The sequence below is a fragment of the Sus scrofa genome, chromosome 3, assembly GCF_054392235.1.
Source record: "Sus scrofa isolate SSC_HxYL_T2T_F1_AM1 chromosome 3, Sscrofa_HxYL_maternal_Yorkshire_Landrace_v2.0, whole genome shotgun sequence".
Taxonomy (NCBI): domain Eukaryota; kingdom Metazoa; phylum Chordata; class Mammalia; order Artiodactyla; family Suidae; genus Sus; species Sus scrofa.
In genome coordinates this window covers 113,593,025-113,610,076 of record NC_139385.1, presented here as the reverse complement: position 1 = coordinate 113,610,076, position 17,052 = coordinate 113,593,025, and the positions used below count along the sequence as shown (strand labels likewise).

Genomic DNA, 17,052 nt, shown 5'->3' with positions numbered 1-17,052 from the left:
GCACATAGAATCTTAAAAAAAAGGACCCAATAAACTTTGCAGAACAGATACTGACTCACAGACTTTGAAAAACTTATGGTTTCCAAAGGAGATAGGTTGGTGGGTAGGGGGATGGGCTGGGGGTTTGGGACGGAAATGCTATAAAATTGGGTTGTGATGATTGTTGTACAACTATAAATGTAATAAAATTTATTGAGTTAAAAAAAATAACTACTCTCTGAAGAAGAGAGACTCCCATGGTGCTTCTAGGCTTTTCTGGAGATAAGCTCCTGTAAATGTTTAGGTTGACAACTAATTATGCATCTTTCTCATATACATTAAAATAAATAGTATTTGAAAAAATAAAATTACAATAAATGTACATGCTGTAAAAAAAAAAAAAGAAAGAAACAGAGAAAGGTGATCCTTTGCAACTGTGGAGACTCTAATCTTTGATATATATTTAATCCTCGAAGGATAGCTGTACTCAAGCAGAGGCATAATACTGAAGAGTTAGTAACAAACACAATTTTTTAAAAAATCAGAACTTGACGGCAGATACTGTTTTTCAGGAATGAACCCAACAACTCCAGAAGCAGAAGAAAACCTTAAGTCTTGCCTCTCGGCTGATATCCAACCCAAGGGCCATATCCCATCTGGTGTGTGGAGGCAGCCTAAGGATGGTAAAGAATGGGGCGAGGAATACGTCACGAAAGACCACCCAGATAAACTCAAGGAAACTGTCCAGGGCAGACACAGCTCCTTGGAAAATGTTTTATGTGAAACCTCTTTAGCTGGTAAGTTCCAAGGGGAAAAGTAGGCTGAAAATGTAAAGAAGAGAAAACCTAAGGGCTGGAATCCTTGCATCTTAAATGCGGTGGACCTATGAGATTACCCAGCCTCAGGTTTCCTTTGGAGATGAACGAAAGTCTTTAGAGGTGAAGGGACTCACTGGAGGTCACATGGCCACCTGGGTATCCATGACATTTGGTAATGTAGTGCTTTGAAAAAAAGGCATAAGGCTAGTGGAGAAGAGGGCAGAATTTTGTGGTCTATTTTATCAATGATATAGAATGTTTAACATAAGAATCTTGTATCAGAAGTCCGCCAACAAAATGTTAAGTACTGCAGTGGGGTGTGTTCTCTCTTCCTCCTTTTTTCCCTCCTTTCCTTCAAGTCACAGATTATCACTGGGTACTTACCATATCTCAGACAATGGCATTTCCCTCAAACTGTTGTCAAAGGCAATTATTTTGTGGCTGCTCCTGTGGCATACGGAAGTTCCCAGGGCCAGGGATTAAACCCATATCCTCACAGAAACCTGAGCTGCTGCATTTGGATCTTTAGCCCACTGTGCCACAGTGAGAACTCCTGTGGGAGGTAATTTTTAATTTTTTAAATTATCAAATATATGAAAAATTCAATAATACTAAAAGGTTTATTATGAAGACCAGCAGCAACCACTTTAAATTCTTTGGACAGTTTTTTTCTGGAGCTTGCTTCCATATTTTAAAAAGAGATTGTGAGATGTTCAACATTGTTAATTATTAGAAAATGCAAATAAAAAACTACAATGAGGTACCATCTCATTCCAGTCAGAATAGTCATCATTAGTCTAAAATAACAAATGCTGGAGAGAGTGTGGAGAAAAGGAACCCCTCCTACATTGTTGGTGGGAATGTAAATTGGTACAACCACTATAGAAAACAATATGGAGTTTCCTCAGAAAACTAAATATAGAACTACCATATGATCCAGCAATCCCACTCCTGGGCCTATATCTAGACAAAATTATAATTTGAAGATACATGCACCCTTATGTTCATAGCAGCACTGTTCACAATAGCCAAGGCATGGATCCAACCTCAGTGTCCACTGATAGATGAATGAATTAAGAAATGGTACATATATACATTGGAATACTACTCAGCCATAAAAAAAGAACAAAATAATGCCATTCACAGCTACATGGATGCAACTAGAGCATCTCATACTAAGTGAAGTTAAGTCAGAAAGAGAAGGACAAATATCATATGATATCACTTATACGTGGAATCTAAAATATGGCACAAATGAACTTATCTACAAAACAGAAACAGAGTCATAGCATGGAGAACAGACTTGTGGTTGCCAAGGGGGATGCAGGAGAGAGTGGGATGGACAGGGGATTTGGGGTTAGTAGAAGCAAACTATCATATTTGAAATGGATAGACAATAAGGTCCTACTGTAGAGCACAGAGAACTATTTCCAGTCTCCTGGGATAGACCATGGTGGAAAATAATATATAAAAAAAGAATGTATATGTATGTATGACTGAGTCACTTGGCTGTGCGGCAGAGATTGGCACAACATTGTAAATCAACTATAAAAACATAAAAATAAAACAAAGCAAAAAAAATAGTTTATGCTGCTATTTTTTTCTATCAGTATTTAACTGATAGTTAATTTACATAGAGTAAAATTCAAAAAGCTTAAACTTGGGAGTTCCTGTTGTGGCTCCGTGGGTTAAACCCAACTAGTATCCATGAGGAAATGGGTTCGATCCCTGGCCTCACTCAGTGGGTTAAGGATCTGGCAGTGCTGTGAGCTGTGTGGTGTAAGTCACAGGTGCACCTCAAATCCCGTGTTGCTGTGGCTGTGGCTAGGCCTATAGCTGCAGCTCTGATTCAACCCCTAGCCTGGAAACTTCATGAGCTTCATGTATAACCCCAGGAAGAGGAAAAAAACACACCTAAATTCATTGTCCCTCAGGTCATGATACACAGACCTGGATAACATAATAAATATATTAGTAATTCTAATAGAAATATTACCCCAGAAAGTTCTCTCATGCTCCTTTCCAGGCAATACCACTCCCTGAACTTCACTCTGACTTCATCGTAAATTAGCTGTGTCTGTTCTTGACACCATATAAATAGAACATGACCATGTGTAGTCTTTTGTGTCTGGCCTCTTTCTCTCTACATAATGTGTTGTGTGTAATTCATTCAGTAGTTTATCCCTTTTTATTAATCATACTGAATGAATTTATTATAATTTGTCCACTCTGTTGCTAGATATATGGATTGTTTCCAGTGTAGGGCTATTATGAAGAAAACTGCTATGAATATTTCTGTATGAGTCTTTTTGTTTTAATTTAATGTAAGCCCTCATTTCCCTGGGTATATACACAGGAGTGGACTCTCTAAATTATAGGATAGGATTATGTTTAGCTTTAAAAGAAAATGTCAAGCAGTTTTCCAAAGTGGTTGGAACATTTTATACTCTTACCAGAAAAGTATGAAAGTTCCAGTTGCTCCACATCCTTCTCAATATTTAGGATGGTCAGTCTTTTAAATGTGAACCATTCTTATGGGTGTGTCCTGGTATCATATTGTAGTTTTAATTTGCATTTCCCTGAGGACTAATGATGTTGAGCATCTTTTCATAGCTTATTGGCTATTGGCATAATTTCTTTTATGAAGTACCTATTTAGGTCCTTTGTCCACCTTATAAATTGAGTTATCTTTTTATTCTCTATTAATAGGATTTCTTAATATATTTTGGGTATGAGTGCTCTGTCAGGTAGATGTGTTGAGAATATTTTATTACATTCTGTGGCTTGCCTTTCACTGTTAATAGTCTTTTGAGGAATAGATGTTTCTAATTTTAATGAAGTTCAATTTATCAATTTTTAACTTTTAAAAGAGTTTGTGACTGGGAGTTCCCTGGTGGCCTAGTGGTCAAAGATTAGCCCAGGAACTTCTGCTTATGGTGCAGGAATGGCCAAAAAAAAAAAAAGCTTATGACTTACGTATACTTGTAAGAAATTTTTGCCTATTATAATGTTATAAAGATATTCTAGTATGTTTTCTTGTAAAATCTTTATAGTTTTAGATTTCACATTTAGGTCTATGACATGTTGAATAAACTTTGATGTGTGGTGTGAGGAAGGAGTTCAGAGTCTTTCCTTTTCTGATATGGTTATCCAGTTATTTCAACTCCATTTATTGAAGCTGAATTCCTTTCCATATTGAATTGCATAGAGTCAAGTGATCATAATTCTAGACTCTATAATCTTTATTCCAATTAGTAAAGAATTGACATTGTGACAGTATTGATCTTCCAAGCAAAGACCATGGTATGTGCTTCCCTTTATATAGGTCTTCTTTAACTTTTCTTAGCAATGTAACAGACAATACATCATTTCCTTTTTTTTTTTTTTTTTTTTAAGCATTTTCCCTAGAGACCTCTGTTATCCTCCTCCATTCTGGCGCATCACACTGCTGCCCTCCTGGGACTTCTCGGTTTTCCTGGGAATTCTCTTCAAATTTCTATGTTAGATTCCTATTGGGGATTTTGGCAGGGGCGGGGGTTGCATATCCTTCTTGGTTTCTTGGTTTACTTCTTGTTTTGATGGAACGAAAAGTAGTCCAGTAGCTTCCACATAACTGATCATTTAAATATAAAACCATGTTCCACCATGATTATGAATCAATTGTTTCCTTGTCTTCTAACTTCTAATGTTGCTAATGAAAAATCCAATACCAGTCTAATCCCCAGTCCTGATTGTTTTTCTCTCTGATAACTTTTAGGATCTTCTCTTTACCTTTGGTGTGCTAAAGTTTCACAGCAATGTGGTACACCTTACAATGATGTCAGAGTCTTTTTCATTAATTACACTGAGGGCAACGGGCTCTTTCCTCTGGAAATATATCCCTGGTATTTCTTTCTATTATTTATTTGGTAATATCTTCTTATTCATTTCTTTCTTTTCTCTGAAACTTCTACTAAGGTGATGTTGGATCTCCTGGATTGATTTTTTCCACTATTGTTTTTTCCAATATATCTTCTTTCTAGTTTTTTTGGAGGGGTGGGGTGGATAGGCAGAAGATTTCCTTGGCTTTATCTTCTAGTCTTTTTATTTTTTAAAGAAATGCCAAAAAGTTTCTTTTTTGGATTATTCTTTTTTAAAAAAAAAACAGCATCCTGAAATTATTAAATGCCAGAATTTTTTGGTAACTCTTTGAGGACATTTCATTATAAAATTTTTTTAAAGTTTTCTTTTGTTTCTTTCATTCTTTCTACTTTATTCATTGTTCCCCCCTCCTCCTTTTAAAAAAAATACGTGTAAATACTTTTTTCTTCTCTTTCTTTAAGGTGTAATTTTTTTTTCTTCCTTTTTTTGGCCACCCCACGGAATGTAGAGTTCCCAAGCTAGGGATCAGACCCGAGCCATAGTTGTAACTTACACCAAAGCTGTGGCAGCACTGGATCCTTAACCCACTGTGCTAGGCCAGGGATTGAATCTGCACCCTGGCACTACAGAGATGCCCCCAATTCCTGCACCACAGCAGGAACTCCTATGGTATAAGATTGATTCAAATGTCTGAGGATTCTTAGCTAATTATTTGTATTCAAGAAAGAGATCCTAAATAAAAAGAAACTTGATGGGAACTCCCTTATGGTGCAATGGGTTAAGGGTCTGGTATTGTTACTGCAGCAGCCCAAGTTGCTGCTGTTTGGTGGGTTTGATCCCTGGTCTGGGAACTTCCATGTGCTTGGGTGCAGTCAAAAAGAAAGAAACTTGAACATTCTGTATTGGTCTAGCTTATCCTATAAGTGGGCTTCATTATCCGCTAATCAAGTGGCACATTAACTTTTTGATAGGTGATCTCTTTTTTTGGCTGTGCCTGCACCTGTCCAAGCTGCTGAAGTGACAACACCAGGTCCTTAACCCACTGCATCACAAGGGATCTCCCAATAGGTGACCTCTTTATGTCAGTGTTTGAAGATCTTTTTTGCTTGGGCAGTTTAGATCCTCCAGTCTGCTGTCTGAACAATATAAATCTGGCTGCTGGCATATCGGGACATGCAAGAGGAGGGGCTGAGGGGAGTGACACTGTTCAGTCTGCAAGCCTGTCTGAGTCCCTTTGTTCTCAGTTTAGCATCTCAGTTCTGCCCTTTACTATGTCGGATGCCTTTAGCCCAGACACCAGAGCCTGGGCTTCTCTAATTTTCCTCATTTCACATGGGATGGAAATGAGAAAGCCATCTGGCATAGGGTTGGGGACCTAGCGGTTCAATTGAACTTTGTGTAGACTATTTCTTCTGTTCAGCATTGCCCATTATTTGTACTTTCTGTGATGCCTGGGTGCCTCCAATCCGTGAGACTTTCTGCTTCTTGGCAGATTTCCCATCTGCAGATGAAAACACCAAAGTGTTCTGTGCCCTTTATTCTGCTAAAGTAATAATCATGCCTCTATTCTGTTTTCCATCTTCCAAAGACTTGAGTGTCGCTTTATATTGCTTTCAATATCTTTTTATTGCTTTCTATCTTTTAATAGGGTTTCAGGGAAGAATGGTTAACAAAAATCCCCTCCTTGCTTTGTTTTTAAAGCTAAAAGACAGACTGTGGCTCTAGAACTGCTTGAATCAGAAAGAAAATATGTCATTAACATCTCTCTGATCCTGAAGATCAAGGCAACATTCCAGGGGTCAGATGGAAAGAGGAATTCCAAAGAGAGAAGGTATCCATGTATTCATTGCCTTTGCTTTTCAGATTGATTAAAATTTAAGGTAAGTTGTTTACTGTTTCCACTTTGGGAATTCTGGGACCTGTAAAGTGTTCCAGAAATAGTCTTTGAAAAGAGACTAAGCAGTGACAGCAGGTCACAACCCCTGTCAAGTCTCCAATATAGATTTTGAGCAGATAAGAAAATGAGAGTAGTCTGGGGCTTTCAGTGTCCCTGATGTGTCTGTTACAAACCTAAAAGGGGAATAAAGGCTACAGTGAGAGAGGGTGTTCCTGTCGTGGCTCAGTGGTTAACGAATCTGACTGGGAACCATGAGGTTGTGGGTTCAATCCTTGGCCTCACTCAGTGGGTTAAGGATCCCGAGTTGCTGTGAGCTGTGGTGGAGGTTGCAGACAAGGCTCAGATCCTGAGTTGCTGTGGCTCTGGCGTGGGCCGGTGGCTACAGCTCCGATTCGACCCCTAGCCTGGGAACCTCCATATGCCATGGGAGTGGCCCCAAAAATGGCAAAAAGACAAAAAAAAAATTTAAAAACCATCAGACCATCCTCAGTGAAAATAAGATTATGGTTACTTCCCATATCCATGATAATGCTATTTACATTAGTTATTTCCCAAGCTAACCCTTTTTTGTTTGTTTGTTTTCATAGCCCAAGAAGAGAAAAGCTTCAACTCAGTATTCTTAGTGCGAATATGAAATCTCTGGTTCTAATTTTTGCACTGGTGCCCTTTTCCTACCTGGCGTTAGATTTTCATCCTCCTCCTTCATGTGCTGTTTCTTCTTTTTTCTAAGCTTTCTGAAGCCTCCATGTGTACTTTATTTAAATAGACCAGCTGAATGAAACAGAAAACAGAATGAGATTATTCCTCTTCCCTATTGGTGTTTTTCCTCCCACGTGAAGATGAAAATACATTTATTAACATTTACTCTTTCCCATCACAAACCACAAACCTTTAGCACTTTCCACCCCATTGAAAAGTCACCTTGGCGTGAAAAATACCATACATCACAACTACAGATCTGATGCTCAAACCTCAGGTTGCCACGTCTTCTCAAACCTGTAAAATAATATGTTAGGTTTTCCTTAGAAAAAAGGTGAATCACTCAGGAGACTCCTCAGGCTGTTTCAAGCCAGCTCAGCCCCAGGCCTGGCTGGAAAGGCCAGACGCTGCAGGGGCACAGCTGCCTGCTGAAGCCAGAGAGGAATGTGAGGGCTGCTGTCCAACTGTAGGAGGATGGTAGAAGTTGGAGTTCTTGGCTTTTTCTGGTCTGATTCACCCAGATAGAGCCACGACCTCAGGTTCAAACAGTCCTGTCTGAACCCTTGTTGGGAGGGCAAAGTCAGGTGGCAGGACTGCCAGTTAGTTTTATAAACTAAGCTACAGGGCCAGGGCCACCAAGAACTTACCGAATTTAAGGCTGCATACTTCAGATCACCACCAGGTGGCAAATGTTTCAATTATAGATCTTCTCACATCTAGTTACATCTTAAAGCTGAAGATCTGGAGTAATTTTGACCTAATACTGGACTGGCACCAATTTGTTATTAATCTAAAACTAAAACTCTATTTTCATTGATTGCTTTTCTTTCCCATTGCTTAAGTACTGTATTGTGGGAATTGAAATTACCCTGAAGGCTTTAGAAAGAATAAACTACTCATGTTGCCATAATCTCACCCCTGGTAAGGAACAGAAAATAGGTGAGCACTTAACACTTTTGTCTTAATGAAAAAGTCACTTCTGGGAGTCAGGTCTGGCTCTAGGTAAAGTAGTGAAATAAATTATGTCTCTGCTTCTTGTCTTTCTCCCTCCCCTCTCCACTTCCTAGCTCATCTATCTCCTCCACTCTTTGCCGATTTCAAATATTATCCTTATGAAATGAAAAAAAAAATTAAAGCATGTTTTCCATATTTGGTACAGAATCTACCACAATCATTGCTCTTTATATAACTGACGTGCTTCCATGAAACTTGATGGGAGCATTAGCCTTTTCTGACCCCACCCTGAAACCTCACACTGTTACCCCAGCGGACAGAGGAGGCACCTGGACCCCAATAGAGTTACCAGCTGTTCATCTCGGCAAGTACACTGGTCACAGCATAGCAGAAGACTTTCTTGAAAGAGAAGGGAAGGGAAGGGAAGAAGGGAGGGAAGGACAAAGAAAGGACAAGAAGAAAGGGAGTTCCTGTTGTGGCTTAGCTGTAAAGAACCCGACTAGAATTCATGAGGATGCAAGTTCAATTCCTGGCCTCGCTCAGTGGGTTAAGCATCCAGCATTGCCGTGAGCTGTGGCGTAGGTTGCAGATGGAGCTCAAAGCTGTCGTGGCTGTGGCTGTGGCTGTGGAGTAGGCTGGCAGCTCCAGCTCCAATTAGCCTGGAAACTTCCATACGGTGCATGTGTGACCCTAAAAAGCAAAAAAAAAAATAAAAAGATAATCCGACATATTATACAACCTGTACTGAAAACCCATCACAAAGTCAGATCTCACGAAGGTGCCCTAATATCTCTCAGTGTCACACTATATTACCCAAAGTCACTGTCAGCCTCAGGGTGGGGCAGATGTGTCACATCCAGCGCTGTCACTGGTACAGTGTTTCACTCTTTCAGTTCGCTCAGCTGTGCTTTCCTCCATCAGCTGTATGGTCTTTTCCCAGTTGGACTGTCTCCTAGCCAGCTTCCGAACTCCCTGTGGTCTGGACAGGGATTACTTAGCTCTTCTGTGCCCTCTGTACCAGCCTAAGAGCACAGGTCAGGGGGCTTTACTCCTGTGCTTAGAGACCAGCTGGCTCCACACCCGTGGAAACTCTTGGCTCAGGAGGCGGGGTGGGGAGTGGCAGAGGGGAGTGGGAAGAATCCTTGCATCTTTCCATGGGACGCTGGTTCTTCTACTCCAGCATTTACGTGTCTTCTCTGAGCTACAGCCATGGGGCAATTTTCTTTGCTTGGAGATGGGTTGAAAAAAACCTCCTCTCAAACTGGCTTCCTTCCTATTGTTCTTAACAAAAGTCCACTTGTTTGGGATTGAAAAAAGCATCTCAATTGTCCACTGATTTACTTGAGTAGACCCTGAGGAAATAGCCAAATAAGTTTGGCTCTCAGCCACTAGCAAGACATCATTTTCATCTTTGTTAAACTTGAGTCTTGAAAGCACAGGGGGCCTACTCTCAGTTCCTCTCTTACCAAGCTAGAGCTGAAATCCTTGCTTGACTCCACAAGACTCCACTGTTTCTTCCTTCTTCCCTGTAGGCCTCTGAGCACCCCCGTCTCCTTCCTCCCATGATTCTCTTTCTGCCTCTCCTCTCCATCCCATCCTTCACTGACTTTTCTCTTCTTCCCTTCATTTCTTCCGAAAAAAATCAGACACACTGAGATGGGGGGAGAGGGATGTGAATGTTAAGGGGGCTCAGGGAATCTCCCGGGATTAACAGGCCAGGCCTAACCTGTAGCCTCCCTGACAAGACTCCACTCTTGCCCAGATTCCTCTTAGAAACTGAAGGAGAGGGGAAAAGAACACTTTAATCCCCTGAGCTTTCAGTTGCCAGCTTTAAACAAAAGCTTCCTTCCCTAAAGCACAGTCTACTACCCAGAAGCTAAGAATAACCAAGTGCCACCTTCGAGCCGTCCCCTGCAACATGAATTAGAATGAACTATATGCACATGAAGTGGGAATAACTTTAAACATTGAAAAAGATTGCCCTTAAAATTTCCATGGTCACATAAATAAGAGTGTGCCAGCTGAGCTTTAAAAAGGCCATTCAAGAGATGCACTCCTTACTAGTTCAATACACATTTGTGTGGGAGCCATCAGCAAAGGGGTCTCTTTATGTCTTTATGGTCTGACGATATCTGCTGTGAGGTCAACAATGACAAACTTTTTTTTTTTTTTTGTCTTTTTGCCTCTTCTAGGGCCGCTTCCCGCAGAATATGGAGATTCTCAGGCTAGAGGTCAAATCGGAGCTTTAGCCGCTGGCCTACACCACAGCCATGGCAACACCGGATCCTTAACCCACTGAGCAAGGCCAGGGATCGAACCGGCAACCTCATGGCTCCTAGTCGATTAACCACTGCGCTATGACAGGAACTCCAAACTTTTTTTTTTAATCCGAGATACAGACCTGTGACTCAGAATATTTTCAATGGGAAAATGGGTCCCCCTCCATATATTCTTGTAGAGCCTTTTCTTTTGTACACCTGGTTTGTGTGATCCTCTCTCTATTCTGTTTCAAGCCTCTTCCCTGGCTCTTTACGGTACCTTGTCCAGCAGCACCTGGATTTGCTTCATGCTCTGCAGGAAAGGGTCTTGAAGTGGCCACGCCAAGGAGTCCTGGGAGATTTATTCCTTAAGTTAACAAATGATGAGGTAAGGTTTTTTCTTTAATTCCTTTAAAAACTTGAATTTATGCACCTGTGTCTCCCTTGTCTGTTTCTCTTAATGAAGAATCTAGAATCAGGGAGTTTCAGAGTCAGGGGAACTCCTGAGATCTAGTCTAACCTTCTTGTTCTAGAGATAATGAAATAAAGTTCAGAGAAAAGACTTGGCTGAAATCACCCAGCTATCTAGACACTTATGGATCTGTGTCTAGAACCCAAGTCCTTTAACTTCCAGTTCATCACTGTCCACTGTACTATAACTGCCCCATTGAAATGCACAAGTGCGTGTGTGTGTTTGTATATAAATATATATATGAATGTACGAGTGCATATGTGTGTTTGTATATAAATATATATAAATGCACTAATATATACATATATGCGTATAAATATATGAAGGTTCGTATATAATTTCATTTCTTTTTTTGGCCACGTCCACGGCATGTGAAAGTTCCCAGGCCAGGGATCGAACCTGCACCACAGCAGTGACCCAAGCCCCTGCAGTGACAATGCTGGATCCTTAACTTGCTGTGCCACAAGATAACTTCTAACAATTTCATTTCTTTAAAAAGAGATTTTTAAAAATGTGATGGGCAGCTATTTGTCTGGAATGTTTTTGTTTTGTTTGTTTGTTTTGTTTTTTGTTTTGTCTTTTTGCTATTTCTTGGGCCGCTCCCGTGGCATATGGAGGTTCCCAGGCTAGGGGTCGAATCGGAGCTGTAGCCACCGGCCTATGCCAGAGCCACAGCAACGCGGGATCCGAGCCGCGTCTGCAACTTACACCACAGCTCACAGCAACGCTGTGATCGTTCAGTGGGATTGTTAACCCACTGAACAAGGGCAGGGACCGAACCCGCAACCTCATGGTTCCTAGTCGGATTCGTTAACCACTACGCCACGACGGGAACTCCCTGGAATGTTTTTGTTTTCACATCCCTTGGAGAACGGATGCTAAGTTTTGAAATCTCTATAATGTTCTTCAAAGAAAATATTATCCAGACCACAAGTTGCAACCTCGGATGCTTACTGGCCCAGACAATGACATTAATGAGTGGAGGTGAATACTGAACTTACTACAGTGTGGACTGCTGGGAAGTCGGCTTAAGTGGAGCACATATGCTTTTCTACAATGAATAGTTACTCGGTTTTATCCAATTATTATGCAGGGAAAAAGGACTAGGGTTGCCTGGTCTTCTGACATTTTAAGGGGGAAATCCAGAATTTTTTGTGAAATCTTATTTCTTATTTTAAAAATATTGTATGAGCTAATAAAAATTGGTCTGCCAAGCCAGATTTTGCCTGCAGCTAACCTCTGTATATCAGTGATTCCCAACTGTGATTAATAACACAAAGTTTACAAATTATTTACTTGTATAGAGTGGATGTAATGCTAATCCTTTAATAGCCCTTTTACTAATTTGTATTCAGTATGCTTTCTTGGGCTGAGCATTGTTATGTTTTGGGAATATCACTCCGGAAGGTATTTTCCTAAGGGGATATTCCATAGATGAATATGTACTCAGTGGAAAAGTTGAGAAATACTGGTCTATGAGGTGGGTTGGACAAAGTTCCTCAGTTTGATTTAGATGGCTGGAATGAAAAGAAATTTTTAAAATGTGCATTTTTATCATTTGAAAATTTAAATTTTTTGTCTTTTTAGGGCTGTACCCACGGTATATGGAGGTTCTCAGGCTAGGGGTCCAATCGGAGCTATAGCTGCTGGCCTACACCACAGCCACAGCAGTGCGGGATCTGAGCTGTGTCTGCGACCTACACAATAGCTCGCGGCAATGCCGGATCCTTAACCCACTGAGCAAGGCCAGGGATCGAACCCGCAAGCTCATGGTTCCTAGTCGGATTCATTAACCCACTGACCCACGACGGGAACTCCTAAAAATGTTTTTTCAACTTACATGGCCCCTCTCCTCTGCTTTGGTTTATCATCTCACTTTCTCTCATTAAAGCAGGGCTGTTGAGTTTTGGTTTCCAAGTCCACAGGGATATTTTCCTTAAAACCAAAAAGATCTTTTCACAGGTGATTTAAAAGCCTAAAAGACATTAATAAACACATTAAATGATTAAAATCTCTGGGAGTTCCCGTCGTGGCTCGGTGCTTAACGAATCTGACTAGGAACCATGAGGTTGCGGGTTCGATCCCTGCCCTTGCTCAGTGGGTTAAGGATCCGGCGTTGCCGTGAGCTGTGGTGTGGGTTGCAGACTCGGCTTGGATCCCGCATTGCTGTGGCTCTGGCGTAGGCCGGTGGGTACAGCTCCGATTGGACCCCTAGCCTGGGAACCTCCATATGCCGCAAGTGCAGCCCTAGAAAAGGCAAAAAAACAAAACAAAACAACAACAAAAAAAAAAAACAAAAAAAACTCTGAAAAGCAGTACTCCTTTTGATATACATGACTCTATAAACATATTAGTTGTTATCATGCCTGTTTCCAGATTCTTACCATGCCTTTTTGTGTTTGTTTTTCAAGAATAATTTTTTGGATTATTATGTTGCTTACTTGAGGGACCTGCCTGAATGCATCTCTTTGGTTCATGTGGTTGTTCTGAAGGAGGTAAGCTAACTCTGTGTACTGTCCTTTGATTACACTGTTAACTATATGATGTTGCTCATCCACCCAGGAGATGCAGCACATGCACTCTGAGCTTTTCTCCAGGCTGGGGAATGGCTTGAACAGAGGCACCGACACTCCTCCCTGGGGTTAAAGGAATCCAGCCATGGATGAGTGCCTTTGCTTTGGTCTTTGCCCTGCCTTACTGACCTTCTCTGTTCCATCCCACTGGAAGTATAGACAAAGTAAACAGGAGTTTTAAGCAGAGATCTTCAGACTGCAAGTTGCAGTCTGGAGGGGTTTGGAGTTTTAAAGCCTCTGAATATTAAACTCAAGTCATTCTGTGTTTGTCAGCTTATAAGATTATAAAATGGCTCTAGTCATGTTGCTTTAAGTATTGCTACCACAGTGATATATTAGGTGCTCAATAAGGACACATGAATATATACCAATTCTAGTTATTTGAGGTGAATAGAAAGGAACTATATCAGAAGCTCTAAAGCTAAGAGTTAATCAAGTTTCATAAGAGGTGAGCACTATTCACTTTCTACTTTAACTTCTTACTGCTCCCAACCCAGGATAGTGCCTGCCACCACGCAGCACCCAGCAGATACTTGAGAAAGGGAAAGGAAGGGAAAGAACATGTAGAAAGTCCAACATGTTCCTGCTGCCTTGCCAGCCAACCGGTTTCTAATTATACTCCCTTCCCCACTCTCATGAGGCTCCAATCCACCCTAGTGCCTGTTAGTAAACCACTGTAAAGATGACTTGAAGAACTTTATTATTGAATTTAGTCAACTCAAATATAATTTATTGAGTGCCTACTGTGCTGAGACAGTATTGGATGGTAGGGAGAAGGAGAGGGTAGTTTGGAAAGTTGAGTAGATTAAAAAGAATCACATGATATGCTGCCTGTTAGACAGGAGTTGTCTCCTTGAGCATGCTCCTGAACAGGTGGCCTCTCCAATGACAGATTGATGCTCCATGACACTCTGGGAGTAAACCCTTCATACTCTGGTGGAACTGACTCTGGGTTTCTGCATCCAGAGCTAGAGGGACACTGAAGCCTGACTCCAACTTTCTTTCATCCAGGGTGATGAAGAGATTAAGTCTGACATCTACACACTGTTTTTTCACATAGTCCAGCGCATCCCTGAATATCTGATACATCTGCAGGTAGGCATGGCTCGCCAAGACACCAAACTGATTTTCATGCTAAACAATTGCTTTTGGCTTCTAGATGAAAGACATTGCAAAGTGTCAAGGAATCAGTAATTTTCTAAGCGTTTATTTAAATGACCTAGATTGTTATGATTATGCTCTTATCTTGTGGTATGAGCTAAAATCTCAGTCTCTCAAAATGTTTGGCTTGTGATGCCCAAAAATGAAGTTCTATCTTCATTTACCAGCAATTCACACCTCTGCTGCCAAGGATCTTTCTGTGGAAGCTCCTGTTAGACTCTGGGTACCCATTCAGCCCTTCTACCTTGGTTCTACGGCCTTTTAAATGCACTTCCCCACCCCTGGGCATCTAAGAAATAGCTTTATAACCTCCACACGTACCTGCTATCCTGACTACTTTCTCTTGGCTTGGGTCCAAGGGTCTACCAAACATTGCTTATGTCTTGTGTCACAGAAGCAGCATGGAGACGCTGGTAAGCTGACTTCTTCACACCATTTTCCTACAGGGCTTGTAACACCTTGGAGGCAGTAGAGTTGAGAAACAGACTCATCAACACTGCTACTAGCCCCTCTTCTTCCCACTGCCCACTCGTTCTGGTTTAACTGCTGACTGATCCTCCTAATTAATTCAGGGACAGCATCTCAGAAATGCTTGGGATTTGTCTCATGTAGAAATAGCCCAGTATTGATATTAAAAACTTTCAATTGTATATGGCTTTAGATCTTAAAATCATTTTCTCCCAATAATTACCTAATCTTTTAAACACTCCCATGAAATAGGTATCATCATTACCACTTTTCGGATAAAGAAATGGAGAGCCAAAGAAGTTAAGTAACTTGCCCAAGTAGAGGCACCTAGTAGGTGAAAAAACACAGGCCTGAAATCCAGGTCTTGAAAGCAGTGTGTAAATAAGTAAACAAGAGTCCTTGTTCTACTATCTGACTTGAGTTCAAATCCTGCCTTTGCTACTCATTAGATGTGTGACCCAGTGAAGGTTATTTAATTTCCCTGTGCCTTGATTTCCTTAGTTGTTAAATGGAGGTAATAACTACCTATCTAACTGGGCTGTGGTGAAAATTAAATGAAAAAATAATGTAAAGGGCACAGTGCTTGGCAATAGGAAGCACCCAATAACTGTTAGCTTTTTCAAATCCAAATAGCATGCATGCATGTTCCACTACAGCACAAGAGGCAATGTAACCAGAGGGGCCACTAGGCCAGGCTTGATCATAAACATCCCTCTACTTCCAGCCTTGATGCCTGACATTCTCACCATTGGTCTGACTCCTTTGGGTCATAAGTCATTGTTTATAGACAGTGATTGTTAGAATGGCTTCATTATCTCAGAGACCTAATTAGTATATCCTTCTAATTTTTCATGTGGAATTACCTTAGGTTCAAATTCAATTCAAACAGGAGCCATTAGTGACTATTATTTTCCCTTCATGTGATGGCCAAAGAGAATAGCAAGTTTGACTTTTCAGTTTATAATTATATTGGCCATTTGTATTATTTGATTAAATGGCTACCAAACTCTCAACAGAACAAGGTAAGGTAGAGAAGAGACGAAACAATTTTCATTCTAATCATGCAATGCTGCTTTCTTTTTTCTCCATCCAGAATGTCCTGAAATTCACAGAGCAGGAACACCCTGACTATTACTTACTTCTGGTGTGTGTTCAGCGCCTGCGAGTATTTATCTCACACTACACCCTGCTATTTCAATGCAATGAGGATTTGCTTATTCAGAAACGAAAGAAGCTCAAGAAGTAAGGTTCTGATGGTATGGTCCAGAGGGTTGATCAAAGGTTTCTGAGAAAAGGGATACAGACGGTCAATGTGAGTCTCTGTCACAAGTAACCACGTTGTATGTAAAGTAGCTGAAATTCAGTGATGGAAGCACAAGAGAAAAAGGGAGGAGAGAGAGATGGCCAGACTGGCTACAGGAGGGAGGTACCTACCTGGTGGAAATTACTTTTGAAATATAAGCACTTTCACACCAATACTTTGCAGAACTTCTATTACCTCATGTTGCTAACCGCCTCAAAAAGAGTTGTTTCACTAAACTTGCCAGGTTTGAAATTGCAGTTTAAAGGCGAGAATGTGAATAATTATTAAACACCTATTGTATATCAGGCACTGTTCTGCAAACTGAATACACTGCAAAGAACAAAACAGATGAAAATCTTTACCACGTGGAGCTTACTTTCTAGACCTGGATAGCCAGTTAATAAGTTAGATGGTGATAAGTGCTATGGATAAAAATAAAGTACGGGAGGGGGGTGGTTGAAGGGATTTCACAATAAGGAGAAACAGGGAGGACTCAGTGAAGAGAATCTGGGCTGCAGAGGGAACAGAAACAACTCAACACAAAACTTCCTAATGACCTGGATTTCTTTCAACCTCATCCCAACCCAATGAGGAAAACAGAATCATTTT

At 40.8% G+C, this 17,052-nt stretch overlaps 2 protein-coding genes across 34 annotated transcripts in view; one reads left to right on the top strand and one right to left on the bottom strand.

Annotated features, from left to right (window-relative positions):
• The window catches only part of ARHGEF33 (Rho guanine nucleotide exchange factor 33), a 133,272-nt gene that overhangs the window by 46,738 nt on the left and 69,482 nt on the right, over positions 1 to 17,052 (top strand). For all 30 annotated transcript variants that reach the window (XR_014842169.1, XR_014842172.1, XR_014842171.1 and 27 more), the window contains 6 exons: positions 552 to 776; positions 6,360 to 6,489; positions 10,722 to 10,854; positions 13,350 to 13,433; positions 14,523 to 14,606; positions 16,234 to 16,382. Coding sequence is in view for 23 of the 30 variants with exons in the window: in XM_085019499.1 (XP_084875625.1) it covers positions 552 to 776; positions 6,360 to 6,489; positions 10,722 to 10,854; positions 13,350 to 13,433; positions 14,523 to 14,606; positions 16,234 to 16,382 (805 nt within the window). In the remaining 7 variants the exon portion in view is untranslated. The remainder of the gene's footprint in view (positions 1 to 551; positions 777 to 6,359; positions 6,490 to 10,721; positions 10,855 to 13,349; positions 13,434 to 14,522; positions 14,607 to 16,233; positions 16,383 to 17,052) is intronic.
• LOC110260028 (uncharacterized) overlaps positions 1 to 17,052 on the bottom strand; it is a 78,335-nt gene that overhangs the window by 45,103 nt on the left and 16,180 nt on the right. For 3 of the 4 annotated variants that reach the window (XM_085019512.1, XM_085019510.1, XM_085019509.1), the window contains exon 2: positions 7,231 to 7,326. The gene's annotated coding sequence lies outside the window, so the exon portion shown is untranslated. Of the gene's footprint in view, positions 1 to 7,230; positions 7,327 to 10,746; positions 10,834 to 14,993; positions 15,131 to 17,052 lie in introns of all 4 variants that reach the window. The other variant, XM_085019508.1, reaches the window with a different exon arrangement.